At 42.8% G+C, this 20774-nt stretch overlaps 1 protein-coding gene across 2 annotated transcripts; it reads left to right on the top strand.

Moving 5' to 3' along the window:
* The first annotated feature begins 7047 nt into the window (after positions 1–7047).
* On the top strand, positions 7048–19251 carry LOC120669629 (serine/threonine-protein kinase fray2-like). 2 transcript variants are annotated; one of them, XM_039949430.1, is made up of 21 exons: positions 7048–7464; positions 8165–8628; positions 9824–10078; positions 11394–11518; positions 11633–11677; positions 11789–11870; positions 11952–12020; positions 12093–12263; positions 12337–12402; positions 12863–12931; positions 13053–13190; positions 13289–13365; positions 13982–14242; positions 15154–15245; positions 16230–16312; positions 17133–17261; positions 17340–17382; positions 17470–17504; positions 18168–18229; positions 18302–18353; positions 18792–19251. In XM_039949430.1, exons 2-21 carry the CDS (start codon positions 8458–8460, stop codon positions 18858–18860), a joined length of 2094 nt encoding a protein of 697 aa, XP_039805364.1. In that variant the 5' UTR covers positions 7048–7464; positions 8165–8457; the 3' UTR covers positions 18861–19251. The 2 variants fall into 2 exon arrangements, with proteins under 2 accessions (XP_039805364.1, XP_039805365.1); XM_039949431.1 differs by lacking the exon at positions 7048–7464 and adding an exon at positions 8732–8795 and having other exon boundaries at positions 8480–8628.
* Positions 19252–20774: the final 1523 nt, after the last annotated feature.

Here is a 20774-nt window from a genome sequence, read left to right as displayed (position 1 = left end):
AGCTTACTGATGTACTTTGCACTCACCATCTTTATGTGCCTACTAGCTAACGAAGCACTAATGATAATTGTCCCATATATCTGGTTGGAGACGTAGAAATGCACCTTAACTCTCGCTTGCCCAGTACATGTACATAGTCATGCTTTGCCATTTTAATACCTTGTAAAGTTGTCATTCAAGCTTGTGACACGAATGAGATGTAGATATGCGATATGCAGCAGCTATTTGGCTTGCAGATCTTGGCAGGCACATGCAAACCTGCTTCTTTATGCCGCGTAAACCTGACAGTGATCGCAGGTTCTTAAAAATATGTTGGCGGGCTCCTGCTTTTTAGTATGGTACAGATATTTGTAATTTTGTCAAATTTACTCTAGTCTTTACTTAGATTAAGAACATTCCTGCATGAAGCCAAAGATACACATATGTCTACCAAAGAATTATGATACTGTTCAGTTTTAATGGTTTGGAGGCCTAGAGCACTATGACTTTATAGTAGTAGCTTTTTCTGCATATGTTTCCAATTATTTTCCAAGAATGCTACAACCCTGTACTCTCCAATTGAAGATTCCTTTCATATATATGTTTTAAAATTATAAGCACTATCAAGTAGAATATAGATGGAAAATGCATGTGAACATAAAAGCAATTCTCATATTTAGAACGAGACAGGAAATATTTAATTCCTCATGTGCCTCTGAACTCATAGATATGAGCTGACCAAAAATAGCTTCAACTTTCAGGAAGGGTAAGTTGTTGGTAGCAGCATAAAGGACTTCAACGTTGTTGAAGAAACCATGCTCGACAGCAATCTTAATAGGTAACTTCCATTCTATTGATAGAGACATCAAGAATAAACATTTCAGAAATAAGAAAACTTTGATTTTACTTTGTTTAGTACAATGAGTAACATCATAAGTTACCCCTCACATTTGACCCAGGTGGGACGAAGGTAGATGCGTAGAAATCACATGTTCGAGATCGTTTGTGCCAAAAAAAATATTTTTTTCTCACCCGCCGCACATACCCCTACCGCATGCACCTGATTTAGTAGCCGAGCCTGCTCAACAGGCACCCGTGATCCGCCCATGATGCCTCCATCGAGCGCGCCCTGACCAAGCGCGTCCACCTCCCCCCTTCCCCTCCCCCGCTGCATCCACCCCATCATCTACTCAATTGTATACTCGTGAAATATCTAGTGTCATCACATTCATGGCACATAGTGAAAGGAAAATTTTGAATAGCTTCTTTGTAACACTTAAATTGTAACATTATTTTATTTGTGTTACCAGATACTACTATCTTGTAACATTTTATGTGTAACATAACTTTTGTGTTACAATAAATATTTTCTGTAACATAATTTTGTAGAACCTGTGCTATATGTTACAACACTCATCAGTAACACATAGTTTTATGTTACTATGAAATTTCTTTGTTACACAATGATAAATGTTTACAAGAGTGTGTTAGTGTGTCCAGTTAAATGGATATAAGCTTTAGAGGAAGATAAGAAAGGAGAGCCCCAAATGTAAGACCAAATGTCTTTCTCTTCTGAGTCTGGTATAGAATTTAAATCCTACGCTAGCTCAAGAAGTTGCTGAGTCTCCTGAGAGGACAAAGGAAGGTGAAAAAGCAGCTCGCATAGTCGAGAGGGATCGAAGGAGGGTTGGTTTCCCAGGAGGCCCTGACAGCGGTCTGTCAAGGACCTTCTTCAGGGCCCTCGACAGATCTGCTGCTGCTAGGACTGGAGCGCGCTTCACCAGTGCCGCTGTTCTGCTGCTTTGCCGTCTCGATGTCCTTATCTGCCTCCGTGCAGACATGGGCGAGCTCAGTGGCGGAATTGGATCGAAAATTTAAGGGGGGCTAGACAAATATATTGAATACTTAATTTCGACCACAAATTTTTAGTCGAAGCTCAATTTCGTCCCCAAACTTCCAAAATGATCATTTCGTAATCAAACTTCTCTGTCCAGTTCAATTTAATCATTTATCCTATGTGCCATGCTATGTTTTAGGCTTTTAGCACGCCTTGTCACATCTAGTCAGTTATGGTTTATAAAAATAAATATTTCTATAAATTTGATCGCTATAAAAGTTTCACCTTGATGAAACTAAATGATGTACAACTTTTAAGGGAGCTGATCTGAACATATTTATATACACATATAAAATTTCTTTTTTGGAAAAAAATTTATGTAGACACAAGTTAAAATTTTGTTGTGTTATTCTTTAAGTATGTGTGAACCAATATATATTATTGCTAAAAGATAGGAACCCTTTGGATGCTGACATGGCATGCCTGGAACATGTACAATGGACTAAATTAAGTTGTATGAAAAAGATTGAGGGTTGAAACAATTATTTTGAAAGTTTAGGGATAAAGTTGTTCTTTGACTAAGAATTTGATAATAAAATACTCTATTCTATTAAAGAAAACTAGTTTTTTTTTAACTTGCATTGATTTTCTACCCAATTTTGATATACTTTTATCAAGTAATTACTTAGTATGCATTAGTTTTAATTTTTTAGGGGGGCATGGCCCCTGCCAGCCCCCCCCCCCTCCTCAGTTCCACCACTGGGCGAGCTGGGCTGGATGCATAGCCAGGGGTGGCATGAGAGGCACTGCCATTCTTATTCCTGTTCTGAGGGCGATTCTCGGTCAACGCTGAACGATCAACGGGTCAATGGTCCACATTCATAGAGGGTCCACATGTCGGTCACTGGGTCTCACCAATAGGTGGGACCCACATGTCAGTGCTGTGGCACGAAAAAAAGGAAAAAAGGGTTAATGGGATGAAAGGTATACTGGTCCTCCTCCGTTCTTGGGCCGCTTGGGCAGGTTTTGGCCCACTTTTCCCTCTTCTCTCTTCTTTTTCTTCTTTTCTTCTCCTCTCTTGCTAACAGCTCGGGTCCATGCCTCAGCGTCTCCTTCCTCTCCTTACAGCTTGGTCCCACATGTCAGTCTCCACTAGATTAGTTGCGGCTCTGTCCGGATCCGGTGTAGCGTGGGGCGCATGTGTGCCCGTGTGTGGCCTGTGTGGGTGCAGCGGCTTGGAAGCGTGAAAGGCGCTAAGCGGAATGCCGCCGAGAGCCTACCACATCGCGAACGCGACATCACGGCATGGGCACGGTCACCAGACAATGGTGGCGAGACGGGGTGGCGACAGCGAGACGACGATGATGTTCAAGGGCGACGGCGGCTCGGTCCAGGCTCAAGACGGCGCAAAGGCCCGATCTTGGGCGTCGACATGCGTGTGCACGCACGGGAAGGCCAAAGGCACGGCCTTTGGCCGGCATTCATGCGCTACTCGCCGGCGGGACCATGTCGAGGCCAGGGCACGTCCGCGGTGACTCGGACAGGCTGCAGAGCAGCACCGGTGAGGTGGAATTGCGACGGTCCTACCACGGTGAGCAAAGGCATCACCTTGGTGGGTCCAACCTGGAGGCGCGCACACGCACATGGGCACCTGACATCCAAGGGTCGCGGCGGGCCCTACTGAGTGAGCTCAACATGGTGGCGCAAAGAAAGGGCGACGATGGCTGCAGGCTACAGTGGCAGAGCAGCGTCGAGTCCCTGCAGGCGCACACAAGAGGGTAGCGGGGTCTAGGGCTAGCTATGGCGGGTTCATCAGCGCCTAGAGGCAACGCCGGCAACATGAGAGGTCGGTGTGGTTGGACGATGGCGCTCACCGGTCAGGCTCGAGGTCGGCGAGCCTGGTGCAGCAGAGAGGCGGTGCAGGGGAACATTGAGGGCGGGTCGTGTAGTGCAGCAATGGCGGTGAAGACGTACGGGCGCTGGCTTGACGGAGCTTCGGCGGCGGCCCTCCTCCTCCTCCTCTACTTTGGCTCCCCCTCTTCTTCGATTGGTGGCGGCGACGGTAGAGGAAGGGATCCCCTGGGGCTCTAGGGTTCCGCGGAGGTAGCCGTGGGGTTTATATGGGCGCGACGCTAGGGTTTGGCGGGCCTGGATGCCGAGAACGGTGGTAATGGAGGTTCGCGGTGTGAGGCGACATGGCGTCCATCTGAGCCCTCCGCGGCTAGGGTTTTGGACGCGGATCTGAACACTGGCGCACGCGGGGGCGGTCATACCTGACAGCGAGGTAGGGTGGCGTCAGCGGGGCAGGCGCAACCGGCGTGAGGCGCGGCGTCTTGCGCGGTGGCGAGGTGTGCGAGAGAGAGCGCGGTGGTTGAGAGGAAGGGGAAAGTTGATAGGTGGGGCCCACCTGTCAGCGGCTCGGCGCGACGAAAGGGTAGGGCGCGGGCAAGAGCAGGTCGTGGCGGTTAATGGGCTGGTGTGGGCCGCGCGGGGCGTCCGCGCGCGTGCTTGGGTTGGGCCAGGGAAGGTGGTTTGGGTTGGCTAGGTTAGTGGGTTTGAGCCCCAAGCGAGTTAGGGGTTGATTAGCTCCACTCAATTTCAAACAAAAGTCTTCCAAATAGATTTAAACATGGTAGAGCAATAATTCCAAACAAAATCGAAATGTTTCACACTAACATTTATGTCCTTGCATGTTTCTAGGTTTTAAATTCTATGAATTTGAGAGGGAGATAACATTCATCCTTAAATTATTCTATCCAATTTCACTCCCACACAAAAAGTTTTTGAAAATCCACATTTTTGAAGAGTATAACATTCTATAAATATACATGATGTTACACTAATATCCCGTGCGGAGCTCCCACCCTTAAGATGGACATACATCATACTAGAGCAAACATACGAATATTGGAACAGATACCGGTGTACTAAAGCTAATCGTTTAATCATGCAAAGCATAGAGCAAACATACAAACTAATCATTAAGTATAAATCTGACACTGCAAGATATAAATAATGCTAATATAAATAACTATAAGATAAGTCGATTACAGATATCCAAATATCTGAGAATTACAAAGAAAGATAGGAGGTAGACTCGTACCGAAACTCCTGAGCAACCTGGTGGACCCAAAGACTAGCTAATTCAGCCTAACCTTCACAAACCTATAGAGCTAAACAAGAGAGAGAGAGAGCCCTTGAGCTTCAACTTGAGGTGTGTTCTCATTCTCACCCCCTATCATATTTATAATGGGGAGCCATGGGGTGCATGGCGAAGCTCAACAGCTGAGCCTCCAAGAGCAGCCATTAGAAGCTAATCAGCGAGTGACACATCAAAGGGGAAAGGCGGTGGGGTTCATGGGCCATCGGCCGACCGGGCTGGTCGGCCGAGCCCATGTCAGCTCCAACCGCCCCTAATCTTGTCTAGGTGGCTGTCCTGTGGGCCCTCGTGCCTAAGTGGTTGCTATCCTAAGTCAGTTACGCCTACAAGTGGGTTTTTTAATCCGCATGAGCCTGAATTCTATGCTCTTATTGGTCGACATGTTTCTACCTCGGATCAATAGATGCTTGTGGCCTACAGTTTAGCTCAAATTCCAACATTGCATATTCTAGAGGCATAGTGAGTTACAGCATTATTTGTATATGAATGCGGGTAAGAAATGCAAACTCTCATGATTTTCTAATCAAATTGACGCTTGAAAATGGTCTTTATTGAGCACCAACGATAACTTTTTTTCCGAGGCTGCATCATAAGTGTTTTTGCTGAAAATCTAGTGGATACATATATCCGGCTCATGAATTGCAAGGATGTATGGGATGCTCTTGAGACTCAATATGGAGTTTCTGATGCTGGCAATAAGTTGTATATCATGGAACAGTTCCTTAACTACAGGATGATTGAACACCATTCCGTAGTAGAACAAGCCCATAAAATACATACGCTGGCAAATGATTTAAAAAATTATAGAAAAAATCTCCACATGTGTTGTCCGACAAATTTGTGCTCGGTGGTATTATCTTCAAGTTGCCACAATTGGAGATCAGTGATTCCGGGTTCGTGAGGTGGCATCATTGGGCGGCTGGCCAAGAGCCGAGAGAGATTGGATATCCATGCGCCGCGAGCGGCAGTGCGCCGTCCGGTCGATCCGCACGACTCTAGGTCACGGGTTCCGATGCGCGACGCGACATGTGACATCGACCTGAGAAGGGCCGCACCTCGCTCCGGACGCCGAAGGGGAGGGCAGGGCGGTGGATGGAGACGATATGCGTAGATAATGGAGAGAAGTGCGCTGCGTCGTGGTGACTCGAGGGGCAACTCATGATGGAACCGTCGCATGGGAACGTGGTGGGAGGAGGATCGGGAACGAGGCGGTGGAATTGGACGGACGAGATGGATTGTTGATAGGATGAGAGTTGACTGGGTCAAAGTCATAGCAAGATTTTTATCCCCACTTCGTTCTTTTTAGTACTATACATATAGATATAGAGAAGATAAATCAGGGTGTATTACAAGGAGAATCTATGGACCACGCCAAGGGGGGGGGGGTTATTGAAATATATCACTATAAGTTAGGATACAGACCACAACTGTGCCACCCATCCTGCACAAAGTAGGGATGGCAACAGAGCAGGTTCGGGTCAGATATCTGTGGGTTTCGAGTCTAGCCGGTTCGGGTTTGGGGATGATTCCTCACCCACGGTTTTCGAGTTTTGGGCCTAGAAATCTATCGGGTTCGGGTTTGGTTTTTCACCCGTGGATACCAAATGAGTAACTGTTTCGAATAAAACTCTTGTTTTATTGTATATTTAATAATAACTTTATTTATTTAAACTATTAGATTTATTCTAAATTGATTTAGAAAATTATTTACTATTTATTACCTCTTGTTTATATATGTGAATGTTATATATATTATATATATGTTTGTATGAAGTACTTATTACTCTTACTATATTATTATATAAAACGTGTTTCGGGTATCCAATGGGTTTCGAGTATCCACGAGTTCGTTTTTTGGGATGGATTTTCACCCGAAATGGTGTTCGGTTCGGGTTCGGGTTTTAAGTTCGAGTTTTGGTTGTGGGTGCCAGACACTCCATCCTATCCGAATCGGATCGGTTGCACAAAGGAGGTTGGGGGACCCCAACAGTAAGGAAAAGGATCTATTTTTTTTCTGATAATAGTTTATAGAAAACCCCTATAAGTGCCGCTGCCGAGTCCGATGCAGCGCAGCGAGGCAGCGACGCCCCGTCACGCGGCGGCCACAGAAAATCAGCGGGCCCAGAAAGCAAGACAGACCTCCACTCCACTTTCTCCTCTTCTCCGCTTCGTCTTCCCCAGCCCGTTACGCTGCCGGGGCCGCTGCCGCGCTGCTCCGCTCCGTCGCCATCTTCCTCCCGACTCCACCGCCGCTTCCCGGTCGCCGGCGCGCGCCTTGCTTAGCTCCCGTACCCTCGCCTCCACCGGTCAGGGCATCCTCCTCCTCCGTCGAGATCCGCGAGGCCACGGCGCCCCCGCCTCGTCGGCCCCTCAGATCCGCAGGTGCTCCTCCCCCGCCGCGGCCTCGACCCGCCACCGCCGCGCCGGCGCCGCAGCCGCTCGCTGGTGGCGATCCGCCGCCCGGAGCTCCTCGTCGCGCCGTCTCCAGGTAACGCTGCTCCCCGTGGGGACATCGCGCGCTGTGGTGCCGCGGCGCAGTGGTTAAGCTTGCGGATAGCGCGATCTCAGGCTTAGGTGCCCTGGGAAGGGCATCTAGGATGGTTCCCGCGACGCGATCGTGGGTTTAGCTCGGGGCCGAAGTGATTGCCTTGCTGCTGCGAGACGGCTGGGCCGCTGGCTTGCTTAAGCATGAGCTGAGTTTAGAGCTCGTCGAAGCTGTATTGGCCACAACTGCTAAGCGCTAGTAGATCACCACCCAAGCTTGATTAATTGAGCTTTGCGCTTCACTATCCTCCGGGATCGGAGATAGATAAGATGCTAAGCTATGCTGTTGATTGATGTTTTTGTTGAGATTGGGGTTTTTACTTGGAGTTATGTTTAGGCTGTAACTGGGCACTACAGCTTAGTATTAGGAGATCATCTCATGCTTTTGTATTTTTTTCTCTTTTGAGAACTCTTGAGCTTATACAATGGCTAACTAGGCTAGGTATCTCTGTCTTGATGTAATGCGGGATTTAGGTTGCATTGTCGAGTTATGCAGTTTCGTATCTTCCATAGAGAATTTCAGCACATGTTAGTTAAGTCTGGATATGGTGCTATGCTGTTTGCGATATGGGTAAAATGCAGCTGTCCTTTCCCTGTCATTGGTGCTCCACCTTGCTGATGCTTTCATATTCCTTGCTTTACAGCTTCTAATATTCTACTACAGTACTATTAGTGAAGCAAGCTTGGGTAGCATTCTGGTGTCTACTTCATTCTTGTGCCTGCCAATATAAGCCACTGGAGCGAAGGATGTGTGAAATTAACCCAATGAAATAAAGGCTCCCATATTGGTCCAAGCATTCGCCTATCAAACTTCACAATGCTGGAAATTTTTCTCAGGAACACCTATATGGTGTTCTTGTCATCTACTGCTGTGTTTCTGTGCTATGGAAATTTGAAGAGCGCTGATGTCACTTGTAGTGTTCTCTAAATTTGGACCATGGAGCATGCACCGCTTAGTAGAAGGTTTCCAACTAATCCCAATGAATATAAGTTATATGAGGAAATTGGAGAAGGTGTTAGTGCCACAGTATACCGAGCTCTTTGTGTCCCACTTGACATTATGGTTGCCATCAAAGCTCTGGACCTTGAGAAATGCAACAATGACCTGGTAAGTTATGTTCTGGGCCAAATTTAATTTAATTCAGTTATGCTAATTGTTATTCCTTGTCAAAGACTTACTTCTGGAAAACTGTAAATTCTGGTTCTTGTAGCATAAGCTGATGTTCTTTCCAACAAAAGAAAATATAGGAAAACGGCAAGGTCAATCATGTCACCGTAAGGCTCTTTTTGTTCTTGTGGAGCATTGATAATTTGTTTGATCATGTGGGTAGGCTTAGACCTAAGGGTTTTGGACACCTTGTTCTTCGGAATGGGATTCTGGAATTTTTAGTAGGTTTGAAGACACATATTACAATTTTTCAAATAGATTAGAGATGTTGACTATGTGTATAAGCAACTTGTTTTTGTTATTCAAGAGATGCTTCTCATGGTTTTCAAGGTGGTGTTTGCTAAAGATCCCATCTGTTGCAAAACGGAGTTCGCATTAATGAGCATGGTGATTTAGTGGCATTAATTGAAGGTTGGAACAATTAGAGGAGTCAGATTTGTCATGAGTGAATGTATTTATTGCTGTCTTGTTCTGTGTTAGGAGGCTAAAACAGTATCTTTTTTTGCAATGGAGGGATTTTTAGTGGTTGTCCATGCCATCTTATACCGTATGCAAACCAGCAGGTACTAAAAAGGGTGTTCATATTTGTTGAAGCACATTGTTGAGACTTGACATGCCATGTTATGCTATCCTTTCTACCTTAATAATTTTAGGGCAAACTGCTTGGTAATTGGATAACTACCAAGAGTTCAAACGTGTTCAGTGTTATAACTGGCTTGACATGCGGGATCCTTACTTTGAAAGCTATTTTCTAAGTTTAAATGTGTTTAGTGTTATAGGCCTCAGGGTAAAATATTACTTGCAACATTTTTCTTGGGACATTGTTAACTGCAGTCATTTGCTGATCAGAAGTGCCACGGAAATATAAACATCATTCTTGGCAGCACCATAAGATTGTGTGAAACAATCCTTTGTAATGTTGGTGGAAATGCCTAATTTTGTGCCGGAGGTTCCACAAAATTCATTTTTTTTGTTTGCGTTTCTTTGTATTTGATAAATTTTAAGCTACATCAATCTTTTATCCTTTTAAGACAGTTTATTCTTTTTTTCTCTGTGAGCATGATAATATCAAACGTTGTTGATTTTGGGACTTGTGTTTCTAATCCTTTCACCCTTTGGAATTATTATTCTTTAGGATGGGATAAGACGGGAAGTGCAAACAATGAGTTTGCTTGACCACCCAAACCTTCTTCGTGCATATTGCTCATTTACAAATGGGCATCAGCTTTGGGTTGTGATGCCTTACATGGCTGCTGGATCCGCTCTCCACATTATGAAAACTTCTTTTCCAGAAGGGTTTGATGAGCCGGTCATTGCTACTCTGTTGCGCGAAGTTCTGAAAGCTCTCGTCTATCTACATTCTCAAGGACTTATTCATAGAGATGTAAAGGTAATATATTTCTGTAGTTCTTTAAATCTCCAATTACGTATTAGAGCAGAGGCATTGCATCCAAAATTTGGATTGACTTGTGTGAAATTTAGCTAGATTTTTTTCTGAAACAAGAATTTAGCTATAAATTGTGAAGGGTGAAGTTGTTCAAATTTTGGGGGCAGGGAAAAAAATCTGAACACAATGGGTGAAGCGTGGAGATATTTGCTTAAAATTCCTGGTAAAATAATCTGGAAGGCGAAACCATTTCAATTAGTTGGTGCAAGGGACAGTTAGCTAAAACAGGTTGTTTTATAGTGGGGCATTAGACTAAATCAGATTGTGTTCATTATTTTTTGTCCAGTGCATACACCCCCATGATAGGTTTTTCTCCTCCAATCAATCTGGTGTGATGCATATTAAATGCTTCTGTCACAAGTATAGCTATCAGATTGCTGTGCAATGACCTGGCATGAGTTGAGGGAAGAAGCCAGGAAGAACCTCCTTGGGCTTTTAGTGAAGGGAGGTGTTTAGGAGGGAGGGTTTGCCAATGGCTACATATCTCAAATTACATGGTGCTCGTACGGTGTGCTTTGTTGCTATGTTGGAGTATTTCTTCCTGTAACTTGTAAGAGGGCATGATATTTGAATTTTTTTTTTGTTTGTTGTATCTATACTGCACTTCTCTCAAGTCACATAAAGTGACATTTACTGTTATGGAGAGAGTGTGGTCAGCAAATTTTAAATTCAACGTGTCCATAATATCTTCATATGCATCTAGAATTGTAATTTGAAAATGGCACTCATGGATTCATTTTTAAATACTTTAGTAATACGATAATTTATTTTGTTTTGAACATATTGTTGAAGGTGTTTTTGTGGTACCTTATCAATTGTTGACTGGAGATAGTACTTGATAATTTAAAATATTTCGCAAATCATCTATATTTGATGAGATCAAGAACCCCTTCGCCCCTGTTTCTGATTTGGACACCAATAGGCCGAACACTCATGTTAGATTCCAACACTTGCACAAATTCTGTACTACAAAGCTATCCTCTGAAGCAGAAACTTAATGGCATGCTGCTAAACTCTTAATGCAAGAAAACAACACTACCTAAAGAAAAACACTAAGGGAAGGCAGAAAACTTAGGATGCTAGTCCTCTCATGTGTTAAGTATCTGTTTTAACTAAAAGTAGGGAGCACGAGACCACGCCCACATTGCTGGATATTCTGATGCGGCTAGATCATGATATATGTTTCAGTTCGCTGGTTTCTTTGATCATCATTGGGTGCATGTTCTAAATTATGTTCCACGTTACTAATCTATTACAGGCTGGAAATATCTTAATAGATACAAATGGAGCTGTGAAGCTAGGAGACTTTGGAGTGTCAGCCTGCATGTTCGATACTGGAAATAGGCAAAGGGCAAGAAATACATTTGTAGGGACGCCTTGCTGGTGAATATTTTCTACCTATTAATTTGTATTTCATTATTTTAGTGTGTAATGCCATTTTCATTCTTTGTTTGAATGAACATACTGTTGATCTTACATAATCCCTTGCATCTTCAGGATGGCTCCCGAAGTCATGCAACAATTGCATGGTTATGATTACAAGTAAGTACATGGCTAGCACCTATAAATTTTGAATAATGTCCGTGCTGGTTAGTCTGTTATTTATATATGTCCCCCTTTTCTCTTAATTTTGTCTTTATGATTTACAATCAGAGCTGACATATGGTCCTTTGGGATTACGGCATTAGAACTTGCACATGGTCACGCTCCTTTTTCAAAATACCCCCCAATGAAGGTCTGCACTCAAGTACATTAATTTTGCAGCAGTAATTTCTCCCATACTACAGAATGACAGTGATACCTTTTCTCTTTGTAGGTGTTGCTTATGACCTTGCAAAATGCACCACCAGGTCTAGACTACGAGAGGGACAAGCGTTTTTCAAAGGTTTGTTCTATTTACTGAGTTCCTTTTGAGTAATGTGTAGATTCTATATTAATGCACATTTTTTATTAATAGTCTTTCAAGGATTTGGTTGCGACATGCTTAGTCAAGGATCCACGCAAGCGTCCTCCTTCAGAAAAGCTCTTGAAGCATTCGTTCTTTAAGCAGGCTCGCTCAGCTGAATATCTGGCACGGAGTATTCTTGATGGCCTCCCTCCACTGGGTGAACGCTTTAGGGAACTGAAGGTGCAAATAAGTGTTTATGTGGTGGTGTGACATTGCTGTAACCAGTATGACCTTTGTTTGACTTGCATTGTAGAGCAAAGAAGCTGAGTTGCTTCTCAATAACAAGCTTGGTCAAGAGAGCAAGGAGCAGCTATCACAGGTTAGAGTTTGCTCTTTTGTTCTGCGATAGCTTATATCTTCACAATTGCTAGAATTTGGTATTTGTCCTATATGCTGGAATTTCCCATGGTCTTAGGTTTGAATTAAAATAGTCGGATGTGATCTTTGTTTATTTGAAGATTGCCTCCTTGAAAGAAACATATTTTTTCTTTATAGTTATGGGTCCGACTTATTCCTTAGGAAATGAAATTAATATTCCATCTTTCATGTGGCAAACAATTCAAAAGATGCTTATGTGAAGTTTTTGAAAGCTTCAACATAAATATTTTTGTAGAACTGTTTGGTTCTTGGAACTGTGATGTTAGCAACCACCTGTTGTGTTATCAAATTTCCTTATCTTTTTGAATACAAACTACGATTGAACTTTCCTTGGTTGAGAGTTGAACTATGCATACAGATGTGTCTTTGTTATTACTGACATGCAATTATTTGCCTTTCAGAAAGAGTACATACGAGGCATTAGTGGTTGGAACTTCAATCTAGAGGACTTGAAAAATGCAGCTGCCCTTGTAAGAGTTCAATTTCGGATGCTTGATTCTACTAGCTGTTAAGGGTTGACATAAATCAGCCAAGAGAACAACTGTTTACCAAAAATCTCTATTTTCTAATCGAGGATGTATTCTTTGGCAGATAGACAGTTCGAATGGCACTTGTCATTTAGATGTCAGGGATAACAAAGTTAAAGATGACTCACAAGATGCTTACAATGATCCAAAACATATTTACCAGGAAAGGGTCGACCATGTTGCTTCAGAAAGGCCTGAAGAGGTACTGGTTTTTCATCATCATAATTACCCGACTGAGACCTGATGCATAAACTAACTTCATACTTATACATTAATTGGCTCATGGTGCCAACTTATCAGGATGAGATACAAGAAGTCGAAGAGTTGAATGATGCTCTCTCCTCTTCTTTTCCAAGCCGCCCACTTGAGGCACTAAAGTAAGCTCTTCGCCCTGCAACTTTCTCATCATGCTGAACATACCTTTATCCTACGCATATGATTTGGTCAATTATCTGTTTACGAAATTGCTTTGTTTGTGTAAGCAACTTGTTACTGCCTGAATTTTTGTTTATTCATGTTTACCAACTTGGAGTTTTTGTTTTGGGGTGGGGGTGGTGTGGGGTGGCGGTGGGGAGTACCTAGGGTTACCCTTTTTGATGCTATGAATTTCTGATGACCTGTGAAGTACCTGTGTCACTGTTTGTGTTGTCTGTGTATGCAATAGGTTGGAGTGTTTAATCTAGTAAAGATAGAAATCACATTCTACAGAAACAAGTCATCCCCCCCCCCCCCAAAAAAAACATTGAGAAATACATATCTTGGCTTATTTGGGTGCGAATATATTGGTGTCTGCAGTTTATCATACATGATTTAATGATGTTGAGAAGTGAATCTCAATGTTAAATCCTACTGGAACATAATTTAGAATGTTGACCCTTACCTTTACTTTTTTTTCTTTCCTCTATCTCCATTATTCTATCTTTACATGTTTTGAGCTTCGTATTGTAAAAATAGTAGTGAATTATGAAGGATCTTCACTAACTAGTGATACAGATCTTGTTTTGATGTTTGTGGTGCTGATGATCATGGCCCTACTGCTTCTGATTCGAGAGTGCAACCAAGTGTTGGATTGGTACCTTTCCTGCAGTTCCCGAAAATCGAGCATTGTAAAAGTGCCAACTGCAATGGTGAAACTTTGGAAAGAAGTGTTTCTGTACCCATGAATCTTGGCACTAGTGGAAACCACAAACATTCAAGTGGTTCTCTTATACCCGAGCAAGTTCTTTCTCCTTACATGAATGCTGATTTGGAAAGGTAATTTTTTCCTCACTTTTATCTTTTTCCTCGTCAAGTATTTTTCTTTTTCTAGTCTGTTGTAATAGGCTTTTGAAGTGGATTCAATTTATTTGTGCTTAAAAGAAATCTAAATCTGTATTATATTAGGTTTTGAAAGTGCTACATGCTCCGTATTAGGTGTGAGTGTATATAGTTTTGCTCAGTTTTCTGTATTTTCCGTGTTGACTTATATTTTGTCCTAGTAATACTCATCCGATAAGCAAAATAATGGGTGTTTGGTTTATTTTATTCACTTGTCCATAAAGGAAGTTTAACTCTATTATATCACTACCAAAAGCACTGTTCTGAAAATCACTACTGCGCCACGTATAGGTGTACGATGTGATGTTTAGAGCAATGGTTGCTGGCCGTACGTGCTTTTGTGTGGTGGTGGAAGAACGAAATAATGAACAAAAATTGTAGCAAAATGCTAGCACGGGAAGGTAGTCTTTAGCCTAGGCACTCTGACTTGTATGTTGGTTCAACATCTGCTTGGTGAGCCATGTTTTCTATGGACATGTGCATTGAATTTATGCTGTGGGTACATATCTTCAGTTTTTGTGTGTAATGATCTCTTAGCCTCAAGTCTTTCTGTGTAACTTCCTTAAAACTATCAACTGCTAACCTAGTTCAAAGACACTTTCGAGGTTCCCTTTGATATTGCAAAATAAAACTGTTCAACATTTGTTTTGGTAACAAAGTTGGTACAACTTAGTCCACTGAGGTATCATAGTGAATTCGGAAATGAAGAACATAATAAAGAAGCATGGATCTATCCATACATCTTTTGGCAGCAGTGTTCCTTATTCTGTATATTGTTTTCCATATACATTTATGCCTTTCAAAATGGCTATTCTAGGTTGCTAACACTTGCACTATTGTCACGAAAGGGATGAATTTCGTCAGAAAAATCCAAGCATCAGGAACCGTAGTGGCCCGTTATTGTTCCGCCAAATGAAGGATTCACGCACACATCTATCTGGTAAGATGACTGTGACTTACGCAACCCATTTGCTGTCTTTTGTCTCTGTGTTCACTTTCATATGTGTTTGGCACTTTGGCTGGGTTAGAGTATATTAGGCAACTCCGGATATGGTGAGTTTAGGATTGATTGTAATCCCGGGATAACCTTCCTTATCTTTAGGAGAGGGCCATGTTATCTAGTCGTCCGACTAATCACGATTAGTCGCGATTAGTCAGGCTTATCGGTCCGGTGACCCCGATAAGGGACACCGAGTAGGTCTGGGCGACTAGTTTTCTAGTCGTCCGACTAGTCGTCGACTAGTCGCGATTAGTCGCACGATCAGGTTGGAAAATGATCAGACTTGAGATTGTTTTGTGGGCTGTTTGAGTTGTGGGCCTCGGCCGGTGATGGGCTGGCAAGGTGGCCCATTAGGTTTTTGGTATATAGAGGCCGAGAGACAGGAATATGGACTATGGGACAGGAATACAAAGTTCTGGACAGTTCACAAATCATCTCTCACAAATAAGTAAAAAAATCGACTATTATTGTTGCCTTCGTACTTGCTTTTTATTAAGTAATATGTAGTACATATATCATATCGGTCTTGGGACACATAGGAGGACTAGTCAGACGACTAGGACCGACTAAGCTCGACTAATCGGCCTGATCGACGACTAATCGCGACTAGTCGTCTGATCGGTCCCATGGCGACTAGGTTCGACTAGACGATTTGAAAACATGGGGAGAGGCTACTTGCCCTCCAAGCCATGTACTCCTATATAATTAGCCCAAGGGGCTCAAGCAATATATCCCACGCATTATACGCATCCTACTGTCCAACAGGCTGTTCGAATCTAGCATGCATGATCTGAAAACTAACCAGTTCTGGAGTTATCAACTTTAGAATTAACTGGAAGCGTGCATATAATCTTGCTTTTACTTTTTAGTTATGTTGATGCTCAATTAGTCAATTTGGCTTATTACACCCACTTTTGGGTGCAGTTGCACCTGAGGAGCCATCAGAAGGAAAATTTATCCGTCGAAGGGGACGTTTCCAGGTTATGTCAGATAGTATTTCTCAAAAGGTACTGAATTATTTAAATGAGAAGTCACAGTTTACCAGCATAGTAAATTGTTTATTGTATTTCCTTTTTCTTCTTTATCCACTGGTTCTAGTGAACATGACAAAGCTTGGAGTTGTTGATTAATTCTGACTGATTTGGATTTTAATCGCTCAAGTTCTAAAAATAAATGCGTTAATTAATTTATTCTTTGTTTAACATCCTCTACTGTACTCCTGCATTTCCCAGATTCTGGAAGATTCTTTATATTCTGAATGGCTTATTCTGAACATTAGTTTATTTTCTACCTTGCCAAATTGCATACATCTGCTTGTCCCGTACCAGAAGTAACAATTATACAACCATGAGTGTTTTTTCCCCTAATTTTGAATATGCTAATAATAAATATTGTACTCCTGTTGTATTTAATACATTTCTCGTGTGTGTGTTATTTTAGCTCAGTTTTATTGTCCTTTATACTGCTTGAACATGAGGATCAACAGGCCTGGGCACTGGGCAGCCAGTGAAATCTAACCACCCAAATGTGCTTTTATAACGCCTCTCTACACTACTCCCTCCGTCCCAAAAAACAAGTCATCCTAGGAATTCTAGGACAACTTAACAAGAAGATACAATGACCATGTTTGCCCCTATATATTCTCCATATTTGACACTACTTGATTCTTGCATGCACATGCACTTTCTAAATAGGGTAAGATGATTTGTTTTTTGGGATAAATTTTGAATCCTGGAGTGACATGGTTTTTGGGACGGAGGGAGTAGGTTTTAGTAAGTAGGATGCAAGTAGTTTTTAACACTGGTTTGTTGACTGTAACTTCCATAGGCAGCTACATCAGCCTGCAGCAGCAGCAGCAGGTCAAATCTACCAATTGGAGCAACACGCTCAAATCTCAAGCCGTCTGCAATTCTTCCAACATTGCAGTTTTTGATGCAGCAAAATACTATGCAAAAGGTATTAAATTACTATGTGTATCAGTTCACTTTAAAAAGGAAGAATTTTCGGCATTTTCAGAATTCTTTGTTTTGGCAGGAAGTATTAAGTCGGCTGATTTCTTCGATTGAGGAAACATCTGGTATGCATGAATACAACAGTTTATGTTGCACCTTGGTGAAAAACTTTGATGCATACTAATATTATGCATGGGGCTATTGTTTAACAGATGATTCTGAAGCAAGTACAAGTGTTTCATATCAGGTGCGTAATATTGAGTGTGGTTTTAATCACCCCTTTTGTTTTCATGTTTGCCTGACATGTGAACTTTAGAAGGAGCTGAGTAGTCATTGATCAGTCAAAACACCTATGATGTGTCAAAACTCCCATCAAAGGCAGGGATGCGGAGTTTGTGGGCAATCGTGGAGGCTGCCATGGACGAACTGTTGTAGATGCAATCTGAACGTGGTGCTGGATTGGGTTTAGGGGTGGGATTTATGGGTGGGAGTTGTGTGCGTAGGGGAAGAAATTGGCTCTGATACCAAATGATATGGTAGATCTAGGGATAGCACGAAGAATCTATTCGTCGCCCTCCCTTGGTGGCTCTGACTACTTTTAGGGTTCTTCTTGCTTGCCTATAACTGATACATGATAGTCTCTTTTATAGAGATAACTGACTTGACCCCAAAGCAATATCCTAACCGAATCAATCTAACTTATCTCTTTCCTAACAAACCAACCAATCCTATTCCCGGCACTGTTCACGCGGTACTGTTCACGCGGTACAGTACCTCGTGGGCCCTGGACCAGCTCCACTTGCCATAACATGTCTGTAATTCTCATGTTAAGCAAACATGAAGTTATTTTATGTGGCACAAAAAGTGGCACACTAAGTTGTGGCACACTAAGTGTTTGATCTATTCGCAGTCTTCTGGAGGGCCTGGCAGAGAGAAGGAATTGCAGTCGTATGTTGTCCAATTGCAGCGAAGGTATGACAAATTGTGATAATGGTTCAGCATATTTGCAGACACTTGATACATTTTTTTTTTGAAAATTTGCAGCATCACTGAACTCGCTGACGAAGTTCAAAGATTAAAGCTCCGAAACAATCAGGTAACAGAACTATCTGCAAGACTGCAAATCGATTTTGAATAGTTGCATTTTGTTGATAAATTTGCAAAAAAGTGAAACAAGTGAGTTTTTCTGATATTTGAAAATGGGCCAAGTCCTATGGGGTTTTGAGATTTGACTTTAGATATTAAATCGTTAATTTAAAACATATACTTGGATTTTTTTTCTGCAAAGTTAAGCAAGTTTCTGATATTTGAGTTAAGTCCTAAAGATGTTTGAGCTTTGACTTTAGATATTAAATCCTTTACAAACAAATACATGGATTTCTTTTTGAAAGGCCAAGCGAGTTTGTCCTATATTTGAAAATGAGTTAACTCCTAAAGGTGTTTATGCTTTGACTTTAGATGTTAAATCCTTAATTTACAAACATATATGTGGAAAAAAAATTCTAAAATGTTGCATGTATTCTCTGCATGACAGCTTGAACAGCAGATCAATGCATTGTCAAAAAAAGATGAAAGGCCTCAAACAGAGGATAACCAACGATGATGACATGCCCCTTCTACCCCCCGCTGTATAATTCAATTCCCCAATTTTGCGCTTGTTTAGAAAATTATTTGTATTTTGGTCTGCCTTCAGGGTCGTGGTATCATTGTAAGTTGTAAGTATTTAGCAAAGGTGAAATCATAGTAATTTTGATTTGTACAGCTTTATTTCGTTTACCGGGGAGGAACAGTTTTTCTTTCTTTTAAGGTAATGTGTCGATAATGTTTAGTGAATAGTTTGTGAAAGTTCATTTGAACATCGAGCATTATGTTTGTGTGGAGTTGGTTGTAGGTAGTATAGTACTTGCGCTGGCACCTCGCAGTGGTGTTGGGTCCGAGCATAGCCAGAACTATTCTCAATTTTATTCCCTATTTATTATTCTGATGATGGTTAAGCTGTGTTCCTTTTGGACTGCCAGATGTGCCAGCAGTGGAGATGTATCATTTTCCTGTGATATTTCTCTGGTTGCTAGGCTTAGTTTGGTTTCGATAAACTCCGAGAATGTTGTGACAGTTATGTGATATTTGTAGGGCCATTATGCCGTCTCCTGTGAAATGTATTTCTATGCAATCTTGAGTAGCGTCAATTACGTTTTAGTAGCTGATTTGGACAGTAGTCCACAGCTTGCTGACTAGCTGTTCAGTAAGTGGCTGTATGATATCGATGTACTTGTTACTCACTGTTAGCGTGATCTAGTGGGCTGGCCCCATGGGCCGTGGCACCCAGCCTCATGGCTTTAGCCGCCAGAGAGTTTTATGGTGATTGATGTAGGTTAGGCAAAGATCTCTGTTAATTGGGTGCAGGTTAGGCAAGGATTTCTGTTAATTGGGTGCTTTTTTTTTTATAAACCCTTAGACCGATCGTTGCTTATATGTTGTACCCCTGTTATTAAAACGACGTTTTCACGACGTTTTCTCTTGTGAAATCAACGTTTAAACGTTAAAACGTCCGTTTAAACGTTAAAACGTCCATCGTTTCGTTAAAATCTACTCTCTATTCATTTCGTCGTTTTATTGTTTTAATAAGCTTGTGTTGTACCCTATGTGCTCTCAGTAATACATCTACCAATTTCCCAAGCCTTTCCTTTCATGGTATCAAGAGTCTAGGTTTCATCTCGGATTCATCTTCTGCTGCTAGAAACCTAGGATTCATCTTTCGCTGCCGTAGCGCGCCGGCCCTTCACCATGCTGCGCCTAGCTTTCTCGTGCGTTGGTAACCTTGTCGTGCTGTGCCCATGATTGGCACTTCGCTACCCTCTCCCTATGTTGCTGGCACTAGTCTCTGCCGCCTTCGGAGTCATCGACACTGGGTTGGTCTTGCCCGATTACCTCACCATCCGTACCACCAATGAGGTGGGGGACGCTGCAACGATGGACGCGTAGCGCATTGCCCAAGAATGGAAGAACGCCAACAACATCCTAGCGCGCGCACCACACAGGACAATGAGGAGAGGTTGTTGCCGCTGTGAAGGCACTGGACGTCGCCCACGCACGCGCCTCCAAGGAGAGGGTGGCTGTCGCGGCCGGCATTGCCCCACCGGAGCCCTCTTCCTTCAGCTTGAGTCCCCTTGCCGCGTCGACCGACCTCCATGCCGCCATAATCCGCCAGGAGGTCGCTGCCCTCCTAAACCTACATGCCCAGGCGGTCGCCGTCCACAACATCCGGAGTTTCGTCCCGCTTCGAAGTCGACTTCGGTAATTTCAACTGATGGCGTGATCAGTTTCTCCTTACCCTCGGCAAGTTCTCCCTCCCAGATCATGCCCGCCTTGCCACCTCGGTTCCCGAGTCTCCGAATTGAGCACGCATGGATTGCACGGTCAAGGTCAAGTTCTAGATTCTTGGCACCCTTGCCAAAGTCATCCCTTCCCAGGGGCTTCACCGCTCGGGATGCCTGGCTCATCATCGAATCTCAGTTCC

The sequence above is a fragment of the Panicum virgatum genome, chromosome 4N (genome assembly GCF_016808335.1).
Source record: "Panicum virgatum strain AP13 chromosome 4N, P.virgatum_v5, whole genome shotgun sequence".
In the NCBI taxonomy this organism is placed as follows: Eukaryota; Viridiplantae; Streptophyta; class Magnoliopsida; order Poales; family Poaceae; genus Panicum; species Panicum virgatum.
This window is presented reverse-complemented; position numbering and strand designations above follow the sequence as displayed.

Bases quoted from the DNA above. Each gene is read 5' to 3' on its own strand.
- LOC120669629 (XM_039949430.1), top strand. From the start codon at position 8,458: ATGGAGCATGCACCGCTTAGTAGAAGGTTTCCAACTAATCCCAATGAA. The intron at 8,629-9,823 runs GTAAGTTATGTT...ATTATTCTTTAG, and splicing joins AGAAATGCAACAATGACCTG to GATGGGATAAGACGGGAAGT. The intron at 17,505-18,167 runs GTGCGTAATATT...ATCTATTCGCAG, and splicing joins GTACAAGTGTTTCATATCAG to TCTTCTGGAGGGCCTGGCAG.